Consider the following 23,653-nt stretch of genomic DNA (forward strand, 5'->3'; position numbering starts at 1 on the left):
TGCAAGAGATTAAAGGGATGCATTTTTTTTTTTTTTTTTAGACCGTTGCAGCTGTTCTGTTATTTGCCACTCCATATTTGGTCATCATTTCCACATCACTAATCATAATCAGAAATCTCGTGTGTGTAAATATCGTATAAAAGCACCAGTAGTCATCCCTGCCGTATCGTCACAATATCTATATTGAGGTATTCGGTCAGAAAGATTGTGATGTTTATTTTGTCAGTATTGTGGAGCCCTGTGGCTGTGTTGCCTTCCGGTCTGCTGAGGACTCAGGAGAGAGACAGTTTTGTGTTCCTCTTCTTGAGTGAAGTTTGTCCCTGTGTGATTGTTGAGCGTGGGTCCAGACTGAAGGGAGTCTAGTGGTGAGTCTAGACAGAAGTCCTTGCTCTTTTATTCTGAGGGGCGCTGAAGTCTGATGTTTCATGTTGATGTTTTGGATCACAGAAAGATTTTCTTCTAACCAACTCTATTTTGCCAGTTTTTTTGTGAGAATAATGAAAATGTAACTGCAAACAATCAAAGAGGCCTTGAAATGTAAGGTACAATGTCAATAACTGGTTTTGTTAACATACTTTAGGGTAGAGTTTTGCTGTATTATGATATTTTATGAAATTTTAAGGCTTTATAGATGTAATAAAGCTCCGACCATAGTAAAACCATTTGAGCTTGATGCTTTAGGGAACTTTAAAAAGGTTCTGCTATCGTATGGTACCTCTAAAGACCAAGAAGAGAAGATTTCTAGACATCCTTCCTGGTGCTGGACTGAAGTTAAATCATCAGTATAAAAAAAAAAAAAAAAATAGAGAGTTTACTCCACTCCCTACTTGTAATTATATTTCCGTCCCGTTTTTCAGTCTTCATTAGGTCATACATGTGTTCTGTGTTTTTCATCCTGATTGTGCATCTTAAGAACCGTTTTCTCTTCTCTTTGTCTTTAGAGTGTATCCTGAGATGCCTTATTTAGCGCCAAGTCTTGGAGCTCATTGCTTTTCTTTGCTTCAAGCTTTTTATTAGTTTGTGTGAGGGAGTCGTGTCTGCCGCTGCATCATCAGCTCAGTTTGGTTTTGCTGTGATGGTGGATGTTCGTCTGAAGTTCTGCAAACATTGAAAGCTGCCTGCTCGTTGAGTCACTTTCATGACCAGCTTGAATTAAAATCTGGGACGTATTGGAGGTTAGAGCCACCTAAACGAGAGTTCAGACACCGTTTTATTTGTTGCATTGTGTTGCATCAGTTTATGGTCAGTTTTAGGGTAATATTCGAATGACTACAAAAGGCTGATTGTGTGCATTGTTGTAAATGGTATCAAACTGGTGTAAGTTGTATGAATCTTGGGGAAAAAATAGATAAATGAATGATTTTCTGAAAGTATAACTGTTTATTGTTGAGATTGCAGTACTCTACTTATTTACACCCTTAGGAAAGTAATTCGTGACACCACTTGTTCACTCTTTGCAACATCTCCTGAGATGCATGTTGTGTGATTTCGCAGGAACAATATAACAATTAATGGCTCTACTGTAGAAATAGACATCATCTCCTCTGCTGTGTTCGATGCTACAAGCCTGCTCATCTCTGCTTTTGTTCACTGATGAAAATCATATTTTGGCTGCTTGGTCAGGGTCGGTGTACACTCAGCTTGACCATCATGTTAACATGTTGCCTTTGCAGGCGCTTGGAGAGATTTGATGTTGTGGGGAGTTGTTTCTGCGGTGGACACAGTTTACATTTTACCTTCACATTCTTCTCCTTTCACGTAGCAAATTGGGAGTAATGTGCATGTCTCCTCCAGTCCTCAAAAGTTGTAGACCGTTATGCTATTTTTGTCTGATCTCCCACACGAACTCCAGCCAAAATCATAAGAGCTTTTTTTTCTTTCCCCCAGTTATGCCAGATAATTGAAGAACTTATGTAACACAAGCAACAACATACTTGTTTGATTAGTAACTGTAATGTGATTGCTGAATTTAGGAAGGCCAACACATAACATCACTGTGTTTCAGACAAATGTAATGTGGTTACAGTAACACGTCACCCGCAACACTGCTCATGACAATCACCAACTAGTGGTCATAGTTTACCCACATTTTTATTTACCATTACCGTTATTTATTTTATTTTTTGGAGAATTTAACAATATGCACGCTGATGTAGATAGTATGTATTCAGTTTGTGTATTATACAGACCCGACAATGCAGAGGGATTTTGTAGAACAGATTATTGGTGCTTTCATTCCATCGCAACACCTCATTCACGCCTTTATAAAGATGGAATTGTTAGAAGTGGGACGGTCAACCTCAGTATCAACACTGCACAGTAAAATGGCAGCTCAGTAAACGGCTAAGTTACATAAAAACATGTCCAGTGCACAAAGACAGTTTCTAACTCTGGCGCTGCCAAAATAACAGAAGCGCCGCTCGCACCGAGGCACACTCGAGCAGGGAGGTTCAGTCTGCCGGTCCATGTGGACTGTGTTCAAGTCGAAAACGGTCCTTAGAAATCATCAAGCAGGAACGTTATCATGATTTGAAAAAATACTCTTGCAGAACAGTGTATATGCTGTATATATTTCATGATGAAAAGTCTGGTGTGATGAAAGTCATGGGGCAATACTGTTTGTAGGTCAGGACCACAAACACAGGTAACTTGGCTCCAGCTGTTTTGCCTCAGTGTCTATAATTGACCCACCCTGTCACACACCTGCACCTGTAAGTGTGGAATGCAGGAGCAGGATCTATACGTGTGTGTGTCATGAGTTGCCATGATAATTTGCAATTGGTAATTGGACACAGAGCTGAGTTCAGTCAATGGTCAGTGTATGGAGCATACCTGGGGCTCCCCTCAGGTGCACAGGTACATGCCTGTGCCCTAGCTAACCAAATACAGCTGATAGTTTGGTACTTAGTTGTGGCCATAATATCACTTCACCAGCGTCAGTGCCCTGCAGTTAACCTTGTGAAGCACGTGCGATGGTGTCTCTCGGGATGTTTTCATTTTAGCTATCTAAGAACAGTCTGTCATGTCCAGGCAACAAAATGTCTCACTTAGTGGAACGAGAGCAAGATCTACATGAAACCCTGTCTGTGTTACTGTTCTCCATGATGCATCAAGAAATTTCACCAATGCAAGCGTGCAACATGACAAGGGCTTCATTGGGATGTTCAAGTCAATGTTTCTTTCACAGATTTTTTTTATAAAGAAGCATTTGCCTGCAGATTACTAAAAAAGTTCATATTTGCAGGATTTTCAGTATATGAAAAGGTTTGCGACTGGAAATCGTTAATGAATTTTTCAATGTTGAAACTGATTTTTTTTTAAAGGCTTACCCAAATCATTTAGCCAAAAGCGCAGTAGGAACATTTGTTAAAAGGATGGATGGATCCATATGATTTCAAAATCCACATGGGTCAGTTTTCACAGAATGTATTTACTGTATTTGTATAGGCATGTTTAAGGTGTTACTTGAAACTGCGGGGAGATCTAACACTTTGTTGTGGTACCTAATATTGACCTTTAAGTTTCTATTCCAAAGAATATAGACACTGTTGAGCAGTCATTTAAATGGGTTATGCTTTGTCCCTTTTGTTTGTTTGCTGTAGTAAAAGCTGCAACTAAAACCAGCTATAAAAATAGGATTCATATACAAAATCCAGCAGATGGCAATGAATGCCCCCCCAGAGCTCTACCAGAGGGTTGAAACAAATGTGTATTTAACCCCACCCATGTTTGACTGCACCCCATTATACTGCATGTAGTGAGGGACCCAAGGATTTATATTTTTTGTAACAAAGAGGCTTACAACAGACTGGTCTTTTCAGACTTGTGTAAACATGGATTTTTATCTACTGTTGGAAATACTGTAATTAAGAGTGCCAATGAGCGACCCAACAAAATAGTAATTATGACTGGGAAAGTCAGAATATTCTCAAATACTTGAATTGTAATAATTGTAATAAATGTGTCATTTTTGTTGCAATGCACTAGCACTGAAATGCAGCAAAAAGTTTTATATCATTTCTGTCTTTGTTTTCTGTTTTCCGTTTCTTTTTATCACAAGCATTTGAGGTTCACTTGAATCCAAGAAACACTGTATTTATGAAACTTGGAAACACAAAGTTAACAGGAGTGCTTCAAGCTGACATAAGGCTACCTGTAGTATTTCTAAAGGCCAGTGCTAAAAATTGTGAGAATTACCATAAACAAATGAAATCGAGGATAAGAATACCGGTAGCTTGTATCTCACACCAGTGGTATGATTAGTGTTTCTCAATATTACGATCATATTTCCCTCCTTCCTCCCCTTTGCTTTGCTAAAGAGGATAAACTTGTTGGGAGTGAATCAGCTTTTTAGTCCCCCTGCCATCTGCCATTGCCAGACATTCTGAAGGCTTTAGCTCCCCTAATGCTGAAAGAATTGCACCCTCTTCTTGTTTGTGGTGACACATGATGTCATGTAACCACACTTCTGGCAGAGGTCTAGAGGGATTCTCTCATAAAACACGGGGTAATGGACCTTGCGGAGCTACGGTGAAACAGCCTTCCATTTTTAGCTTAGGTCTTTGTCAGGAATGGTCTTTTTTGTTTACCGTATTGTAAAAAATGTTGTAAAAGTCATAAAATGAGTGTATAGCTTGGTTTGGTTCTTGTTGTGCTGAGTTAAAGACGACAGTTCTAACATGTGATCGACATGACCCACAGGAGCTGAGGGAGCGTGTGCTGAGGGGAAAGTACCGTGTGCCCTTTTACATGTCCACAGACTGTGAAGGGATCCTACGCCGATTCCTGGTGCTCAACCCCTCCAAACGCTGCACCCTAGAGGTGAGAAGTATTAAACACACATAGGATATGGCCTAATTACAGTATCTAATGCTAGAGTAGTGCCCAGCTGAGGGGATATGCGATTTCAGAGGGGAAATATTCACCGATTATCAGTATGGTAGACAATATAGTGAATTTTACCGGTAATCTTGAGGTAATCAACGGGCCCTCTTTGAAAATATCTTTTCATCTCGCCATGACTTAGGTGGCTTACATTTACCCTCCATGCCAACCTCCTGTCATGACACATTTGGAATCCTTAAGTCATTTAGTTTCACGATACCAGTATCTTCACTCGAGCTTTAAAACTGGGCCCACAACAAACCTTTTTATATCAGCGCATATTGGTCAACATATAGCAAAACTGATACCAAATATCGGCCGATAATATTGGCCAACTGATATATCATTTGGGCACTACTCTAGAGGTGTTAATAGGTCCAGAAATTCATGCTTGAACCGAAAATGATCCGGAAATGTGTGACCCAGAACTTAACCAGATTCATCTATGATTCGAGAGCCGGGACTTGGACCCAAGCAGAACCAAGAAATGTCGGACCCGAACCCGGCCATGAGACACAGACCTGATCGCCACAGATTTCACAGCTGGTTTCGATCAACAAGTTAACTTTAGTTTGTCAAAACAAAACGTTGTGTCTTACCTAATGTAACATAAGTCGGTGCCTGCCCGCGACTTATTTAATCCATCCTCTTTGCCAATAAAGTCAGTAGAATTCATCGAGGTTTTCAAGTATTCCTGTTCTGCAAATTGAAACAGCATGACGAATCCACTTATTATTTCAACTTAAAAGTCCACTTTCTGTCACCGTGAGGGATGACAAACGCGACTTGAGAATCAGCTACGCAGTTTTGCTGCATCTAGCATAATAAAGATAGCTAAATAACTGGTTGCCCGTTGAGATAATAATTATGATTGTAATGTTAGGATTTGCTATCATCTGAGCTCGAGGCTAACCTCTGCTCTCTGACTCTTAACCTTCTGAGTAGGGCATTCGCTCGTGCATGTCATTTAGTACCACCTTGTGGCCACAGATGCACTTTGCAGTTTGCTTACACACACACACACACACACACACACACACACACAGCACTTTCATCATGATCTGCACTGTCTGATCATGGCTGGGTTTTCTCAGATCCACTTGGGTATTACACATAATGTTAAACAGACCCGGGACTTGTGGCTATAGAAGGGGACTCGACCTGGACCTGACTGACGTGCATAAAACTTTGATCAGAAAATGTAGCAGTCTTAGGTCGGGTCTCGGGTCCTTGACTTGGGTGGACCTGTGAGGATCTGTATCTCACTCAAATATCGCAGCGCAGAAATGTTGTCAAGCTTTTCTAATGTAGATGTTTCTGTCTCTGTTTATACAGCAAGTCATGAAGGATAAGTGGATAAATACAGGGTATGAGGGGGAGGAACTGAAGCCCCATGTAGAGCCTGTAGAGGACTACAGCGATCCAAGTCGCATAGGTGAGTCAGTCTTTACTCTGGGCTCAAGGCCTGTAGATCATTGTAGTTTGAGGATGTCTACTAAGAGGTTTTCATCATAGCAAAACCCCCAAAAATCTGGTCAAGATGTTTAATGTCACAGTCTCTTTCTTTACGTCTCATATTTCCATGTCTGTGCCCCTCAGAGGTGATGGTCGGGATGGGCTTCACACCAGAGGAAATCAAAGACTCCCTGCTCAATCAGAAATACAACGAGGTCACCGCCACCTACCTGCTGCTGGGCCTCAAAAGCGACGTGAGTTGTCTAATTCCAGCAAACATATTGCCCATATTAGGCATTTAGCTGATGCGTACAATGAGTGCAATAGCATATTAAGCTTCCAAAAACTATAATCACCTCTGATAGTGTGGAATTGATCGGCAACTTCAACAAACAGCAGCAAGCAGGATATGAAAACGCCAAGTCTCGATTCTCCATTCATACGTTCATCATGTCCCAAAACAAGTGACTTGCACTACAACATTGCCAAATAAACCATTTCCTGAAAATGCCTCAAACAGAATGTATGAGGCATGCATGTTCCTTCAATTGAAGAACTGCCTCCTGCTTGTCCATTGGCTGGGAGTTCTGCTCCCTCATTGGCTACAATGGCTCTTCTGCACTGCTCTGATTGATTGATAGATTATATATATAATTACAGTGTTCCTGTGATCATAGACTTACCATATGAGAGCAAAATAAAGTAAATATAATAAAAGCTAAGAAATAGAGAGGGTTAGGGAGTTACTCTGAAAAGTCAGGAATCATAAGGAACTACCATATGAACAAGGTAGTATCAGAATCACATGTTAAAAGAGGGATTACAATTTGCTGTTAATCCTGACGCCTTTAGACCACTCAGCCATCCTGATATCTAATGTTTCTGTGTGGAATCAAGTGCAGCAAGAAAAAAATACAAGGTGTTACTTGTGCTTGTGATGCTGGAGTTTTCGAACACCATCTTCTGTCACATCTTGCGCCTTTTACCTGGCATGTTACTGTGGGTGTTACAGGACGGCAGTGAGACTCGCTCTGCCAGTAGCCTGTCCCTGGCGAGGGTACGACCCAGCCCGATCACCAATGGAACCAACAAGCACTCCTCGGCCACCGGCTCCTCTTCCTCCTCCTCTTCCTCCTCACATAGCAAGACCCAGCGCAGTGCCTCCACCTACCACAGGCAGCGACGACACAGCGACTTCTGTGAGTCTTTTTATGAATCTGCCTGCGGGATCCTTCCATGTCTTAAGTCTTCAAATGACCCTAACCCTAACCCTTTTACAGAATGGGCTGTCTATATGCACCTGTAATAAACTGCTAAAAAATACCAACATGTCAACCAGTGACATAGCTAGCAAAATTAAGTTTGTTGCAGCCACTCAGTGATGGATTCTGATTGGTTGCTGCATAATTTGATACGTTCAGAGCTCAAGAAATCAGGTGTCTCATTTCTTAAAGGAATATTCCAACATTTTGGAACTCCAGACTGAGACAATGGGTAGCATTTCATGTTAGCTTAGCATAAAGACTTGAAGTCTATGAGAGCCATTAGCATAGCTTCGTCAAAATGAAAAAATAAACCTCACAGCAACTAAAAAAAAAAAAAAAAAAAAAAAAAAAAAAGATTCCAAGATCTGTATTTCAATTATGATATTCACATGATATATTGTGTAAATAAGACAGTTCCAAAAACTGTTTAGTTTACATTTGCTTTTAGGTGTATTTTTTCACTTTGACAGAGCTAGGCTAACGATTCCCATAGACTTTAAGTCTAAGCTAACATGAAATGCTACCCATAGGAACTGATTTTTTGAACTGTTTTTTTGGAGTATTCCTTTAAATAAATTGCTTTTGTTTTATGGTTGCCATCTGAACACCTAAGACTATTAATGGATGTCATGAGCGAAGCGTAATTCACTTTAAACGTCACTACAGAGAGTGCAGTGTTGAGTTTGCACAGATCACGAAAAAGAGGAGAACACATTTTCATTTAACAATAACCTGTATAACATGAAATATCTCAGATATGTTATCCAGGTTTCCCTAGTTGGATGAGACTTTACCCATATTATTTAAAACAAGATTTGTTGTTGACAAATGGCTCGAAATAGAGAAATATTAGAGCGCTAGACTATAATATGAAGAGGTTAATATTCCTTCTTTGTCTGTGAATGCTGTGCTCCACAACAAAGGCGGGCCCTCAATGCCCGTTATGCACCCCAAGCGGAGCCCGACCAGCACGGGCGACCGGGAGCTGCGAGAGGGGCGAATGCCTTCGCGTAAGGCCAGCTGCAGCGTGATGGGAAGCCACAGCCTCCCTCCCTCCAGCCCGATGGTCAGCAGTGCCAACAACCCCAACAAGTCTGAGATCCCAGACCGCCGCAAAGAGATGACTGCCACCACGGTAAAAAAAAAGCAGAATGCCGTTTTTTCTCAATTGTACCACTTTTACCCCAAGCGAGCAGGTTTTATAGTTTTGGCCAAGCAGATTTAAATTTGCAGAGGTCTCAAAAACAAACAGCAGAGTGCAATCAGAAAATGATTTATTGTTAATTTGTCAAATTACATAAGTTAAAGGTTATAGTAACATTACGACGCCTACACAAATTTAAAGCATGTCCTATATTACCATGCCTTACATGTGTTGCAAATTAGAGGGTGACCCATTTACACCTGTGATGATTGGAGTTGAGGCTGATGTCATCAAGGCCGCCTGCAGTAGCCTCTGGATTGACCTGCCTTTATGAGATTAGGCCAGCAGAAGCACAATCATCTTTCCATTCACTGTTGTCCTCTTGAATTTTTACAGTGTTGTCTTTACTGTGTGTTGCTCTTCCAAATATATCTTGTGATCTCATGTTTTATTCGTTGAATTTATGTATTGGATGTTTTGTTTTATTGGATTGTTAAAGGAAAATCTGTAAAGCATTGAATTGTACTGAATGTTGAACACTGTGCAAACGCTGTGATCTTGCTGCAGCCCTAAAAGTAATTAGTCTGGAAAACTAATGAGTGTACAGCGGTCAGAGGAAGATGAAGGATTAATGCTTACTATGTTCTGCTGCACAACACTGACAAGGACTTACAGCTACACCAGATGCCGTGGTGCGAACACAGGATAGATTCGTGATTGTGGATTTCTGTGTCACAGCTTCCACAGTTTGTCATGTGACAGCTGGCACATCATGGCCACGTCTTGACCTCTGACCTTATTCCCCACACTGCAGAACAACATCCCTGGAAGCGCCATGACCCGCCGGAATACATACGTGTGCACGGACCGCTCGGGCACCGATAGGCACTCTCTCCTGCAGAACGGCAAAGACAACAGGTACACCGCATGACTGCCTCGCTGCTGTGGGTTTTGATGTTTTTATTTCTTACGGTCCGCTCACAGATAACCTAAGATGCTTTGATTGGTGAGAGGCACCACAGCATCACAAATCATCACTTATGGATCCAATGGAACTCATCAACAACATAAAAAGCCCCGAAATTGTACATTAACTTTGGAAGTTATGGATTTGATCATCATTTTGCCTATTTACTTCAAGTGGTAGAGGTGTGACCTGTGGGTTGATCAATAACTTAATTTATATTTTGAGGTCAAAGAGGACCTGACTGCAGTGCTAGAGCAAGAACAAATCGTCTCTCCCACTCATCCTCCTCTCCTCAGCTCCCTGAGCCACCGCATGCCTCCTGCGTCTCCTTCCACGCTCAGTATTTCCGGGGCAGGAGCCTCCTCCTCCACCTCCGGGGACCGATGCCGCTTGACCCGAGGCTCCACGATCCGCAGCACCTTCCACGGGGGCCAGCTGAGGGACCGCGGACCCCCGGTGTACTCTGCCCCGCCCACGTCCCCCACCCTGTCCCACCATGAAGCCAGCCCGCTGCCCCATGCCCGCAGCCGGGCCACCTCCAACCTCTTCACCAAGCTGACCTCCAAACTCACTCGCAGGTAAATATGTCGCCTCTCACGCCCGGTTCACATGTCCGTAAATATTGAAACCACTGAAGGCCATAACCTGTGTTGCTGAATCCTAGTCGTGTTGCTGTTATAATCTCGCTTAGGTGTGATGGAGTAGGAAAAGCAAAGTTTCTGCCTGTATCATAGACCAGACAAACTGTTCAAGAAGGACCTTAACGGCGTCCTCTTCCCAGTTAATGATTTCTCCTCTCTACTCTCTCTTGCTGCTCTTTTAAACCAAACAAATCCCTCCTGCAGCTGATGATGTAATGACTGCTGGATAATGTCACTGAATGGCCCCTTCTGTTAAAAACATTGTAAAATCAGTTTAATTATGTCATATTATTGGTATCACATTAACCAGTGATTATTATTACTAACATACTTACTGATGTTATACCAAAAACTTTTGGCTAATAATGTAGTAATATCATTTAGCATATTCTGCTTGATCTTATATCCTCAGTAAATAAAATGAATGAAGTAATAATCACCAATTTAAGTAAATATGTGATGTTATTACATTACTAATTATGCTTTTAATGCGTTTAGATGGACTTTTTTTTTCACATTTTCAGAAGTTACCTTCCTAGTGTGTTTCTCTGCACTCTGCAAAGTGCACGCTGGGACAGGCGCCAGCCCCCTTGTGACCCTAAAAGGGAAAAAGCGGTCTGGGAAATAAACGCTTGAATGGATGTTACCCAGCAGTTGTTGCACCATCAGTTGCTACAGTCCTCGCTTGTTCCCCAGCTCTTCTGTTTCCTTTCCTAGTGCTCGTTCTTACATGATCGTTCAGTGGTCACAAAAATATTGTAAAAAGCACTCTGACCACTGCACTTATTATCTTTGGTGATCAAAAGTGTATCATCAAGTGTGTTTACAGAAGACAGAAGTTTGAGATTAACATCAGAGAAAAGTGTCGCTCTGTAAGAGAAGAGGAGTCAAAGCTACTCGTAGTTTTCTGCACTTCAGCTTGAGCACAACCTGGATATGCAGCCATGCTTACAGGAGCCCTGTATTCACCCAGGCCTTTTGGCAAGCTCCTCTGTGCCCCTGGATTATCCTCCCCTCTCCTCTCCCTCCCGGTTGCCATAATCACATACGTCTAATCTTATCAAACCTCAGCTTTATCCTTGCCAATCAGCTCTTGCGCTGCGCTTTTTTTTCCACCACTTGCTCTCCTGTGATTCAATTATACTCTCTCTTACCCTCCTCTTCCTCTCTCCTCTTTGCCCCGTCTTCCCTTTTTCTCCCATCTGTGTCTCGCTCTGCTTCCCCTTTTTGTGGTGCCAGGGTCAACCTTGACCCGTCTAAGCGCCAGGGCTCAAACAAATCAGTCTCGGGTTGTACTCTTCCACAAGGATCAAAAACAGTTAGTAAGTTCTCATGTCTCTCGCTTCTTTCTGTCCGCCTGTGTCGCCCGTCTGCCTGCCTAGTCACGGGAAAGGCTAAAATCCATGTCTGCCCACCCCGACTGCTTACTTAACACACCTGCTCATTACTGCTTGTCTGCATGATCATCTCCGTCCAGCTGCCTGTTGCTTTCGTAACATCCAGCACCAAACTCGCCTGTGCCCGTCCAGGTCCCACACCTCTGGTTTCAAGCATGATCAGGGAAAGATTCCTCTTTTTGTTTCTGTAAAACATCAGTTATCTTTATTATTAGTTTTATTTTTTATGTCTTTATTTATTTTGATTTGGTTTATTGTGGGATCATTCTGTTTGTTGACGAAGAACAACTTTATTAAAGCTGTTTTAGACCCCCTCGTCACCCTTTGTGCAACGAAACCTCAACAAATATTTTTTTTATGTTTTTCTTTTGTGTTTCTTGTCGGTGGATTGAACCTAATTTTAACACATTTTGAACAAATGAGCAAGATTGCATAGCACAGTGCACTGTTGCTGCCAAGTCAAAGTAGTGCCTTGACATCTGCATGCTTTAAAACTTGTGAACGAGCACCCTGCACGATGCATTCCTGTAAAGTGAGATCACCCAGGCGGGACACACTGTCCTGGATACTGGGTGCTAGTTGCTAGACGCCTGCTTGTTCTTACTGTATAATTTCCACTTCTTAATGCCATCTCATCTCAGTGTTGTGGATTGGTCTTGAGGCTCGTTGTAAACTATGACGACTGTGTGCTGTGGATTACGTCTTACTCTGCCTGTCTGTCCTCCAGGGTCACAAATGAATCTGAGGGAATCAGCAGATTTGCGGTCGCAAGGTCAGTATCCTGGTCCAGTCGGCATTACACTGCTCCAACAGGTTGCCGGCGCTCCAGCCCCTATCAGTGACTAGAATAACAAAAAAGAAAAAAGGTGTCGATTATGGCTGAGTAACACATCGATATTCTATCAATGCTGTGATATGAGACTTTGGATAACCTAATTTCATGATATGGCACAAGTGATGTCTTTTTCTGGTTTTAAAGGCTTCATTACAGTAAAGAAATCCCATTTTCTGAAATTATTAGGTCTAGCCTTGGTCGTCATATTCACACATTCAAAACAAAAAGTATCTTATGAAAACAACAATAGCCATCGCTCCAATATCTTCACAGCATTGATATTGAAGTGTCGGTGTGATATCATGATGTTTGATTTTGTTCATATTGTTTATTTTGCCCTAGAGTTGATTCATTTGTGGTTGAATATCCCCTCTGCCCTCTCTTGCCAGTCGCTATCTACCTGGGCATCAAAAAGCGTCCGAGCCCCGGGCCGTCGGACGTAGCTGGGATCTGAGAGGCGGCGGGCGGCGGGACCCTGCGGAGGTGGTACTGGCTCTGCGGGAGGCGGCGCTCGGGTGTGGCTGCCAGGTCCACCACGCCGGCCCCTTCTTGCTCTCCTGCACCCACGGGGTGGCGGGGGGCCGCGTGGCTTTCGAGGCCGAGGTGTGCCACCTCTCCACGGGCAACTCCGAGACTTCTAACGGGGTGCGCTACACGCGACTCTGGGGGGCACCGCTAGCTTTTCGGGACATTGCCACCCAAATCTCCAAGGATCTTGAACTTTGAACAAGGGTGTGTATGTGTGTGTATGTGTGTGTGTGTGTGCGTGTGGGTGTGTTTGTGTGTGTATTTGTGAGTGTGTGTGTCTGTGTGTGTGAGTGCGCGTGTAAAGGGGGGGGTGAAAATAATTAAGAGGACAAAAAAAAAAAAAAACAACTCAAGAGAAGGGGCGAGGGGCTGGACCCGAAAGAAAAAACATCTCCTCCTGACTCTTACATGAACACAAAACTAATAACCACCCCCCTCCCACACACACACACACACACACACACACACACACACATACACACACACACACACAGACACCTCACACATGAAGTCACACAGACTGAGACACCCCCTCCCCCCCGACAACCCCACCCCTACCCAGCTGTGCCCTCCAGCTCACCCAACTTATCTACTGAGCAACTGCACCCACTGGACCTGGATCGGAGGGAATCCAGTTTAATATTTTTTATCGCTAATCTAGCCATAATGACTCTCTTTATTTTGTTATTTATTGCTCTCATCGTTGTTTTCAACCACCGTCACCTCCACCACGATAGAAAACATCTCTTGTGCATCCGGCGTCGTCGACAAGCCATCCATTTTTATTTGTGTGTCACTTTTTTTACACGCACCGCTCGTTTTTTCCTCCAGTTTTTGACATTGATACCAATGAAGTGATTATCTGCTGACTGTTCATCACCTTGGGGACAAAAAATATGCACAAATGCGGAGACGGTCCGACTCGGTGATGGGACGAGCAGCCACGGAGGGTTGTATTGATTTGTGTACATACAGCAGTGTCGGCTGCAGTGAGTTATGGTCAGTGGGAGCAGCGGTGACAGGGCTTTGAAGCGGCCAATCAGAGGCTGACACTGACAAAAAAAACAAAAAAAAAAAAAACAGCCAATCCGAAGCTGACTCCGACATGGAGGAGCCGGCAACATCCTCAGTTGTGTAAGCCGGGTGGTTTTCCCTCCCGTCACATTGTATTAACTCTTTTTCACCGTGCAGGACAAATTAAAGATGGAGATATGTGTATTGAGAAACCCACACACCATGGTAAGCTAATTTTTTCATGCATACAGGGAAAAAAAAACTATTTTGGTACATTAATCTCATTTTTCATTTTAGATTCTAGCCTCACCAGTATGGAGACTGAATCGGTGCAGCTGATTTGGTTAAATAAAAGGTGGCTCATGTAGCTGTCATACCTCTGTAGTTTCAATGCTGGCTCCTCCACAAGATAAAATGGATTTTGAAAGGGCTGCACACACACACACACACACACACACACACATTGGATGATATTCTTTCAGAGAAACTCTTCTTGCTCTCTGGTTGGCTGCGTTCAACGTCTGTCAGCGCTGGTCTTGGTCAGTAAAAATATCACTTGTTCTCAAAAGCATTTGGATCTCCCATGAACCCAACTTCCCTGTTTCCACTCCTTTTACCTTCTTTTACCAAGAGTTGCATTCAAGCCATGAAACCGCGGACATGCAGTTGTTTCTTTGCGGAAAAAAATGAATTTGAACTCAAAAGTCCTCGTTGCTGAAATTGGTAAAAAAAAACAAAAAAAAAACGAGGAGGAGTTTGTGCAAATGTGCAACTCTGAAAGCAGTTCATGGTTGCAAGCCTTGCCCTTGAACTCCCTGGGGATATGCCAAAACAGAAAGCAGTCAGATGTCACACCATGGCAAGCAAAAAAAAAAAAAAAAAAAAAAAATATGGAGATAAGTTTGGGTATTTTCAGTGTAATGCAATTCTTTGGTTCTATTCTGTGCCATGTGATCTCACCTCAGTCATCATCTCAGTGTACTGAAGGGAAACACCAAAAGTGGACCAGCCACGCAGCGCAACCTCTTGATATTCACACACACACACACACACACACACACACACACATAGACACACCCAGATGTCCCACCCTCCTTCTCTTGAATGGACTGCTTTCTGCTCTCTCTCTCTTCCTGTACCTCTCCTCTCTCTCTGTCTTTTTCTCTCTTTCTCTCTCTCTTTCTCTGTCTCTCTCTCGCCTGCTCAGACATCCTTCAGCATTGTGGCACTGGTGGACCTCCAGTATAAACTGGTCTGTCCATTATTGATGACTGTGGGCTGTGGGGATCGAGGGGAGTGTTCTGGAAAGACACAATGAAGGCAGTGTGGACAGTGTTTTCTTCTTGTTAGTCCAGTTGCCTTTAAAGTGAACTACCCCCAGCGCCTTCACACAGTACATATTTAATGTAAAAAAAAAAGAAAAAAAAAGAAAAAAAGAAGAAAAAAGAAAAAAAAAAAGAAAAAGAAAAAACTGAGAAAGCTTTCTATTCTCCCTCCCTGTTTTTAGTGAATAATGTACTGTGATATTTATGTAGGCTACAGAGATCATGTTGTTTGGCTGCTGATTTACTGTTAATACTATCTCAGTTGTGGCTTTGCTCATGGTGATCCCTCCCCTCATCCCATCCCAACCCCCTCCATTTGAACCTCCTTTCCCGCCCATTGTCAACTTTCCTCCCGCCTCCCCACATTTAACAACAAGGACGCCAACCTTAGCTGTCCACCATCTTGTCTGTGACACTAGAAGCCCTTTTTTTCGATTGGGATATCCTTGATCTTCACAACGAGCGTTTGACTTTCTCAGCTCTCTTTGTATTTGTTTGGGACCCTGTTTTCTTGTTTGGCAGGGAAACACTCTCAACCGTCATCCACTCTCAGTCACATCGTAAACCCATATATATCTATCTCTCTGAGATCTTCCCAGTCCTGATTGGTCTGCGCTGTTTCATGAGTCATGACACAAGAGCCCCAACAGAGGAGACTTGTTTGACCTGTCCTCCTCCTCAGGGCACCAGGCAGACACCAATATGGATGCCGGGAGTCTCTGTCCTTGTCCTCTCCCTGGACGTTTCTCATTGTGGTGTATATTAGCATTAGGTAATATAGACCTCAATGCACTTTGCTTTGACTTGAATCAGCTCCTTCCAGTGTGCCTGTATAGGTAATACCCAGAACTAGCCACTGGAGGGCGCCAATGTCTTAAATGTGAAACACTTCAATTTGTGGATATTTGCACAGGTACTTTATTTATTTTTTAGAATAATATCATTAAAAAAAAAACAGGATTTATATCAGTCAGTTGATGGCTGTATATAAAATATATGAATATAGTATATATCTTAGAGCTCAAGGTTTATTTATAGCTAGAGCAAGGGAAGTAATTCTAGTTTAAAGCAGTTTCTGTCAATGACAATGGAGAACAAAACCAACCTGCAATCCTGCATGACTTCAGAGTTTGGGTTTTAGGGGAAAAAAATGAAAAATGATGCACACCTAGGAGTGGAAGCTTTGTGAAACACAGACACAGTCAGTTTTTAAAGACATGAATTAATACAATGAACTGGTGCTGGATATAGAACAGGTTCCTTCCCCCTCTCACAAATACAAATGGCATCGGTACAAGAAGAGTGATATAATTCCATCTTGTTTGCCAGAGGAACAGGCTCGATTCATTCAAGCCAGCCTCTGAGTTCCTGAGATCCTCAGCGTCTTTAGACATGCCGTGAATTATACCACATTTTAACTAAGAAAACTGTACAGTTTTTGGATCCAGCAAAACATAGGAAGGAAACATAATGGAGAAAACATTGTGCAGTTTCTAAATACTTCTCTACCAATTCCACCTCAACTGGAATTGACACCAATCCTGATAAGTCCCTGAAATGTTGAAAGTCCCAGGTTGCAATCAAGCCATAGAAACGTTAGTTTACGGTCTTTTGATCACAAATAAGCATCTGGTTGTTTGCTGAGCATTTCATTGGAGGAGGTGCAAAGGGGGGAAAACATATAAACTTATTGTATAAGGACCCTTTCTTGATATAGATAAATGGACATTGTCTCAAGATGGAATCTACTGTGAAAAAAAAACTCTTGAAATGATTTTTGGGAGACTGTTCAGTTCATGCTTGTATATCTACTCAGACGGTGTCATTGGTCTGGTCTAGATGGTGGTTGGTTACAGTATTATGACCCCAGGGGGCTCAGTGTTTAACATGCACTGTCGTTTTGGAGCTGATTTTGGAACCAGTTGATGTAATATGCAAAAGAGACTAATGAGACTGAAGAACACACACAGTTTGGCCTGTATGAGTAATTTTACTCTCCTCTACTGTTTAACTCCTCCCCTCAGAAATAAACTGTAAACTGAGATTGAGTGGTTGTGGTATACAAGGAGAACATGGAGCTGATAATTAATAAAATTCACAGATGTTGGCATTTTTTTCCTTCTTTTTTTTTTTTTGGTGTCTTGTTTTCTCAGAGTACATATAAGCTGACAGCAGTGTGGGCAGAATGCGTCTCTTTTCCAAGTGGAGAGACTTTGGACAAATGTTTGGACATTCCTAAATAACAGTCACTTTATAAGTTAACTACTGCTACAAAAATTACACTCTCTTAGTATGAAAGGACCTTCATATGACCATTGTGTCGTGAAACAGTATTGCCTTATATTTGCTGGAACAGAAAAGGCGCAATGGATATGGTTGTTTCATGGGGCGTTTTTTTATTGAACAGTGATAACAGTTTCAATAATGAGTACTTTTACAACAAAAAGTAGGTGATGCCACGTCTGCCAGGCAAGCCCGGCTCAGTGGAAGGTGATCCCAGGATGTTACCGACCAAACTAGGAGAACGTGAAAAAAAGAGCAAAGGACAGAAAAAAGCTGGAAGGAAGAAAAAGAGGTGAGCAGAGTCAAGAGTCTCTAGGTGAGCGGCAGTGTCCTCCGCACGCCCGTCAGTTGGCTCGATTGCACATGAATGGTCAATAGAAAAACAAAAGATTGTCCCTCATTACTTCTGGGCGGGGATCATGCTGTCAATGGCCTCTCCCTTCTCCAGCTTCTTCTCCATCTCCACCATCAGCTTGACACCATCAACCACCAGCTGGACCTGCTGCACCTCGGAGGAGCCCAGACGGTCAGCGTTGGAGATGTCGAACACTCCACCCACGGAGGCAGTGTCCACACCACCTGGAGAGATGAAGGAGATGGGTGTAGGTGAAGAAGGACCATACTTTACTGCCTGAACACCACAGGGGATGCTGCGGTTCTCATAGACAGGCCTGGGTCACCTATAGGCGTGTGTTACTTTGTGTGGGAGAGAGTATGCGGATACCTGTGCCACGCTTCTGCAGACGCAGCCTGGTGAGGATCTCCTCGAACTTGGCGTGTGTGCTCAGCTTGGGCAGCTTGACGTGGACACCACCACGCAGGCCAGTTCCCAGGTTGGATGGGCAGGTCAGCACGTAGCCGATATGCTCGTTCCACATGAAGCCGTGGTTGTGCTTCTTGAAGATCTCCTCAATCTGGCAGACACAAGACAACAGACAGGACATCAATCAGAGGTCCCTGTAGCACTTGCTCAGGTGCGTTTTCACATGACCCAGCAGTCCTCCTGGCTTATTGAGACCTGTGCCTGTGATGAATGTGTACCTTCTGCAGGCCAACACAGAAACGCCTGAAGACCTCCCTCATGTTGCCTCCCTTCTGCATGGAGATGACACGCAGATGATCCTCCTCATTCACCCAGACCAGGAAGGTCTTGTTGTCATTGTGCCTTAGAAGAAAAGGATGAAATATAAATCACGTGGTCCCACCAGGCAGGGGTGCAACATTATGAAAGTGCACATCCATACCAAGTGTTTGGAAAAGGCCTTAAATGATTTGACAACTGGCTTACTGACAATTATTGGTGGTACTCACCAGATGCCTCTTGCATCGGGCCAGTCGCGGGCCATACCAGCACAGGTCAGCAGGGGAGAGACGGGCTTGTCAAACAGGAAGTGATCACTGATCAGCTGCTCCTGCTCGGCATCAGTCATGGACTTCAGGGGGTAGTACTTTCCCTTGAACTCACCGTCCAGGCTAGTCAGAGCTGGGGAGAGAGGAACATTAAGGACCTCACCCATCATATTTCAGGCTTCACAAAAACATCTAACATAAAAACACAAGCAATGCATGTATTTCATTGGCATGCTAATCACTGTATATTTCGCCTTTTATTCTTGAATGACATTTCATAACATTTCTTAGTCTGTTATTTGGTGTAGGCCTAAATTACTACCCAACGTCTCGCAAGCATTTCTAACGATTAAAGAATAACCAAACCCAAATCTGAGTAAATCCTTACATCTCAGTTGGCCAGCTGCTACAGGCTGTTCTTTGGTGTCAGGTGATGGCACCCTCTACACAGTAAAGCAGGTGGTGACATCACCTGCCGGTCGTAGATGGTCAATTTGGTAGCCAGCGTTTCATGATAAAATGTCAGACTTTTCTCAGATTTTGGTTTTGGGGTTTGGTTAATCTTGGAGCTGTGATGCTTACCCTCGACAGACAGCTTCTCAATAGCTCTGCGCTCGCCACGGCTGGTGTGGGGGGGCAGGGTGTATCCCTTGACGCTGCGGCCAGTGCGGACACGGCTGGACAGAACGTAGTTGGGGTCCAGATCATCACCACCCTAATAATAACGAAACAACAGAAATAGTTACAATTACAAAGAGGGACAAAGCAGGTTTAGAAAATATATTAAAGCACTCTTTCTCAAACATGTGCCATCAAGCCCCAGGAGTCTGTAGGTGTATATTCCACACACTGTAGCAGGCAGTGTCACTGATTAGTACAAATTTTTTTGTTTAAGTTCAAATCAGATGGTGTGGTATTTGATCTACACTGTCTTGGACCTCCATGGCACACACCCCACTTACGATTCAACTTTATGAGTGACCACTTATCCCTTTAAGCAGTGTTTTATTTATTCTTTGTGAAGAGCTGGTGTACTGCACCTTCAGGTTCTCAAAGTTCAGGTCGGTCTTGTGCTTGTCGGTGGGCTTGTATCCACCATGACGGTCGGAGATGATGGGGTCGAACAGCTCCTTGAAGACCTCGTAGGACTCCTCATCACCGGCGACGCAGCCAACGGTCATGATGAAGGGGTGACCTGAGGACGAAGAAGAAAGAAGGGAGGGGAAGGAAAGAGAAGAAAGGAAAGGATAGTCTTGGTAAGCTGATCTCTATCACGTGTCAACTTGCACATCTTAATTGTTTAATTGAAAGAGCAAATTGAAATGTTCAAAACAGGAACGTGTTTGTGTTTGACTTTTAATTTGAAGAATTTAACTTTGTGGACCAGTTTGTGTGAATCTTCATTATCATTATTATTGTATTATTATCAGAAAACACAAAAAACTGGAACACAGCACAGTACTACATGTTGCATATGCTCCACATAGTTTGGGTTGGATTTAAAGTTTCACAGGGACTCACCAGGGTTGTCAACTCCAGTCTGAATGACATCATCCAGAGTGAAGCCACTAGGGGTCTGCTTGTCCCTCAGCTTGCCATAGATTTCCTTGGTCAGCACCTTGGCCATGTGGTTGTTGTGCTTGCTCAGATCGGGGAACTCCTCCTCAGTTTTGAAGTTGAGCTTGAAGTTGTTGTGGGTGTTTCCGAAAGGCATGATTGCGTTTCTGACACTGCGAAGAGAGCGAAACCGATTTAGAAAGCTTGGAAACCAGTTCATTCTTAATCTAACACCTCCTTTGTGGTTGGTGCCATAGAGGCGCTGTGAACACTCACAAAATGTCTTCAGTGTTCATAGTTGAGGATAAGACAGCTGCAAAGTGCAAAGAGTTTAGGTGGCGTGGGCAGTGGAATCCTGGTAACAAGTGTCACTCAATTCCCAATGGATCAAATGTCCATTTGAAATAGACTGGGGGGAGGAGCACTTGTTGGCTGGGTATTTTTAACACCACCCCACCTCCGACTCTTGTACATCCTTTCTTTACCATGTCTTCAGCATAGTTTTATATTCTACTGACAAACACACACATCCAGTTTCCCAGTGTACTCTAGGCCACCCCAACACATATTGACAAGTTTCTGTCATTCTATGTACACATACAAATGCTCCTCTGAGAAAACCAAATCTCCATTACGTCACAACAGCTTTTCAGTCTGCAGGATCAAGCGCTCCTTACATCATTTTAGTTGTCACCTTGGTTCTAATTTGCATTGCGCTGTGTGACAGACATATGACAAGTTGTGCCACGGTTGCAGCCATGTTTCACGTCACTGTTAGAATCCACTCCTCCATCAAGACCCATTTATTACTAATTAGCCATGCACATATTCATAACTTGAGAGGTGCACATGAATAACACTGACGCATTCATTCATGTAGTCTTTGCATCGTTTGAAATGCCAACTGTCATAAAACACAGTTTACCAGGTTTGCCAAAAAACTATGCTGTGTAATGTAATTAAGTATGCCGATTGATGTGCAGTCATCATTTGCTAAAAACAGCTGATTATCGGCCCATTGGCTTAACGCCCGAAAATCCATCTTAGGAGTGTGACTGGTGTAGTTAGTATAACTTGCTAAACCAATTACTGAACATTCAAGACCTCCAAGTCTCTCTTTCCAAATCTACTTGCGTATCTCAGATCGTGAAGCACCTGTCTGCATAAATCACTGTCAAATAAGATATCCACTTGCAGAGAAGGAGAAAATCTCGAGTGTTAACACAGCTAGAACACACAATTTCGGTCTTAAAACGTATTGGCAATGAATGACTATGAAATAAGTCAGGACAGTGTGATGTAATTTTATGGCATCCGACATTCAATAGGTCTCAAATGAAAAACAAAACAAACAAACAAACAAAAAAAAAACACAAAGCATTGTTTTGCCCAATGAACTGACACACTCTTCCTTTGACCGAATCATGGAAGTTGAGTCGAGATACAAAAAATCTCATTGCTTCTTAAAGAAATAAGTAGTATAACAATTTTTTTTTCTTTTTCTTTTTTGTATTTGCCGCTCTCAAAGTTCAGATGCCTCTCTAAGCCCATACAGTTCTCCAAATATCTGCTTCTCCTTCCTTAACACCACCCAATAATAATCTCTAGAATGTGTGATAGTTCTTTACCTGCACACCAGACAAGAACAGAGGTAACAGTCCTTGGGATCAGATCCTGTTCACCACAGCCAAAATAGGGGTCACCCAACTCTACAGGTCTTCACCCTCCGCTTATATACTGGGCAGCCACACAACCATTGGCTTGGCCATTTTAGTGCTTGCTGGGCCCTCATTGGCCAGAGCGTGTTTCTGATACTCTGAACAGTTTACGAAAGGCCTCCATTTACATCTCAGTCTTCCAAGATGGGGACTGCAGCTGCAGGCTCACCCCCCTCACCCCTTAAGCCCCCCTTCACCCACCTTTGGCCCATACATAGTACCAGTTGGGGTGGGGGGCTGGGGGCATCTGAGAAGGGAGGGGTTGTGGTGGGAGTAGAGTAACTCTGCAAAAACCTGAGCAAAACTTTAGCCAAGTGTGTTGTGGAGAGCAGTGGTGTTTGTGTCAGGTGTGAGGGTTACAAAAATATTCTTCTCCTTCATCAAGTGACTGTTATCTGTTAATGCTCCCCCAAGATGCACATTATCCAATGCCGGTTTAACCTAGCTGGAGTTTTTAACCTTTTGAGTGTAAAAGGTAGTCATGTCCTGTCTGCACGTGTGCAATGTTGAGCGTGCAAATTTCACATTCTTAACATTTGACAGACACTTTCATGAAGAGTAAAGAGGGATCAGTTAGTTTTGTCGCATGGTAGTAGCATGGAGTGCAGAATTTGCCAACAACACCAGCTAACACCAGCTTGTCAGAGGAGAAAAAAGAGAGCCACTGTCATTCTTTTGTCACAACCCACACACACACAAAAAAACACGAGGGCCAAGAGTCTCAAAAAAAGTAGCTGTGGCACTGAGATACACTGTGTAGACTATATGTATAAGGAAATATATCTGCAAAATATCTATAAAATAGAATATGCATATAAAATAGATGTGTACTCATAATGTATAATTTTAGGTTTGATTTCCATGATCATTGATGTTGTGGATTTATTCCATTATTAAAGTGAAAAAGGTGCTATAGTGCACAAGAGGGAGATTAAAAAACATACAGCAACAAGGAGGTGTGTCAGTCTCTTAGGATTTTCATCTTTTCTGTTCACCACTGTCATTTTTTTTTCACTAGCTTCCCAAAAACCCACTCAGGCTCACCTTTGGTATTGTTTATACTAAAAAAAAAAAAAAAAAGGCCATCATAGAGTTTTTTGTGGGAAGAGGGAACAAAATGAGTCTTTTTCTACATCAACACTTTCGGTCACAATGCTGATTTATAGAGGACAGACCTATAGAGGAAGTGCGCCTATGAGTCAGGCCTGCTCAAATTTATAAGCAAATTGTTGGACACCAAACCATCGGTGGGAATTCTGACTTGTGGATGGAGTGTTGAAGAGGTAAGAT

General features: G+C 42.9%; 2 protein-coding genes across 6 annotated transcripts in view; one reads left to right on the plus strand and one right to left on the minus strand.

Annotated features, from left to right (window-relative positions):
* The window catches only part of mark4a (MAP/microtubule affinity-regulating kinase 4a), a 31,995-nt gene extending 14,430 nt beyond the window's left edge, over window positions 1-17,565 (plus strand). Inside the window, exons 9-18 of one of the 5 annotated variants that reach the window (XM_030069594.1) lie at window positions 4,702-4,821; window positions 6,220-6,319; window positions 6,484-6,593; window positions 7,352-7,538; window positions 8,513-8,739; window positions 9,563-9,666; window positions 10,012-10,293; window positions 11,596-11,678; window positions 12,481-12,525; window positions 12,978-13,177. In XM_030069594.1, coding sequence (XP_029925454.1) covers window positions 4,702-4,821; window positions 6,220-6,319; window positions 6,484-6,593; window positions 7,352-7,538; window positions 8,513-8,739; window positions 9,563-9,666; window positions 10,012-10,293; window positions 11,596-11,678; window positions 12,481-12,525; window positions 12,978-13,042 — 1,323 coding nt within the window. In that variant the 3' untranslated portion in view covers window positions 13,043-13,177. Of the gene's footprint in view, window positions 1-4,701; window positions 4,822-6,219; window positions 6,320-6,483; window positions 6,594-7,351; window positions 7,539-8,512; window positions 8,740-9,562; window positions 9,667-10,011; window positions 10,294-11,595; window positions 11,679-12,480; window positions 12,526-12,977 lie in introns of all 5 variants that reach the window. The other 4 variants (XM_030069595.1, XM_030069596.1, XM_030069592.1 and 1 more) reach the window with 4 other exon arrangements.
* Window positions 17,566-18,138: 573 nt separating this feature from the next.
* On the minus strand, window positions 18,139-22,342 carry ckma (creatine kinase, muscle a). Its single transcript, XM_030069597.1, has 8 exons — window positions 22,274-22,342; window positions 20,610-20,818; window positions 20,129-20,283; window positions 19,671-19,803; window positions 19,050-19,221; window positions 18,780-18,903; window positions 18,463-18,652; window positions 18,139-18,317 (listed from the first exon to the last, which is right to left on the minus strand). Exons 2-8 carry the CDS (start codon window positions 20,800-20,802, stop codon window positions 18,139-18,141), a joined length of 1,146 nt encoding a protein of 381 aa, XP_029925457.1. The 5' UTR covers window positions 20,803-20,818; window positions 22,274-22,342.
* Window positions 22,343-23,653: the final 1,311 nt, after the last annotated feature.

Source organism: Myripristis murdjan, chromosome 14 (assembly GCF_902150065.1).
Source record: "Myripristis murdjan chromosome 14, fMyrMur1.1, whole genome shotgun sequence".
Taxonomy (NCBI): Eukaryota; Metazoa; Chordata; class Actinopteri; order Holocentriformes; family Holocentridae; genus Myripristis; species Myripristis murdjan.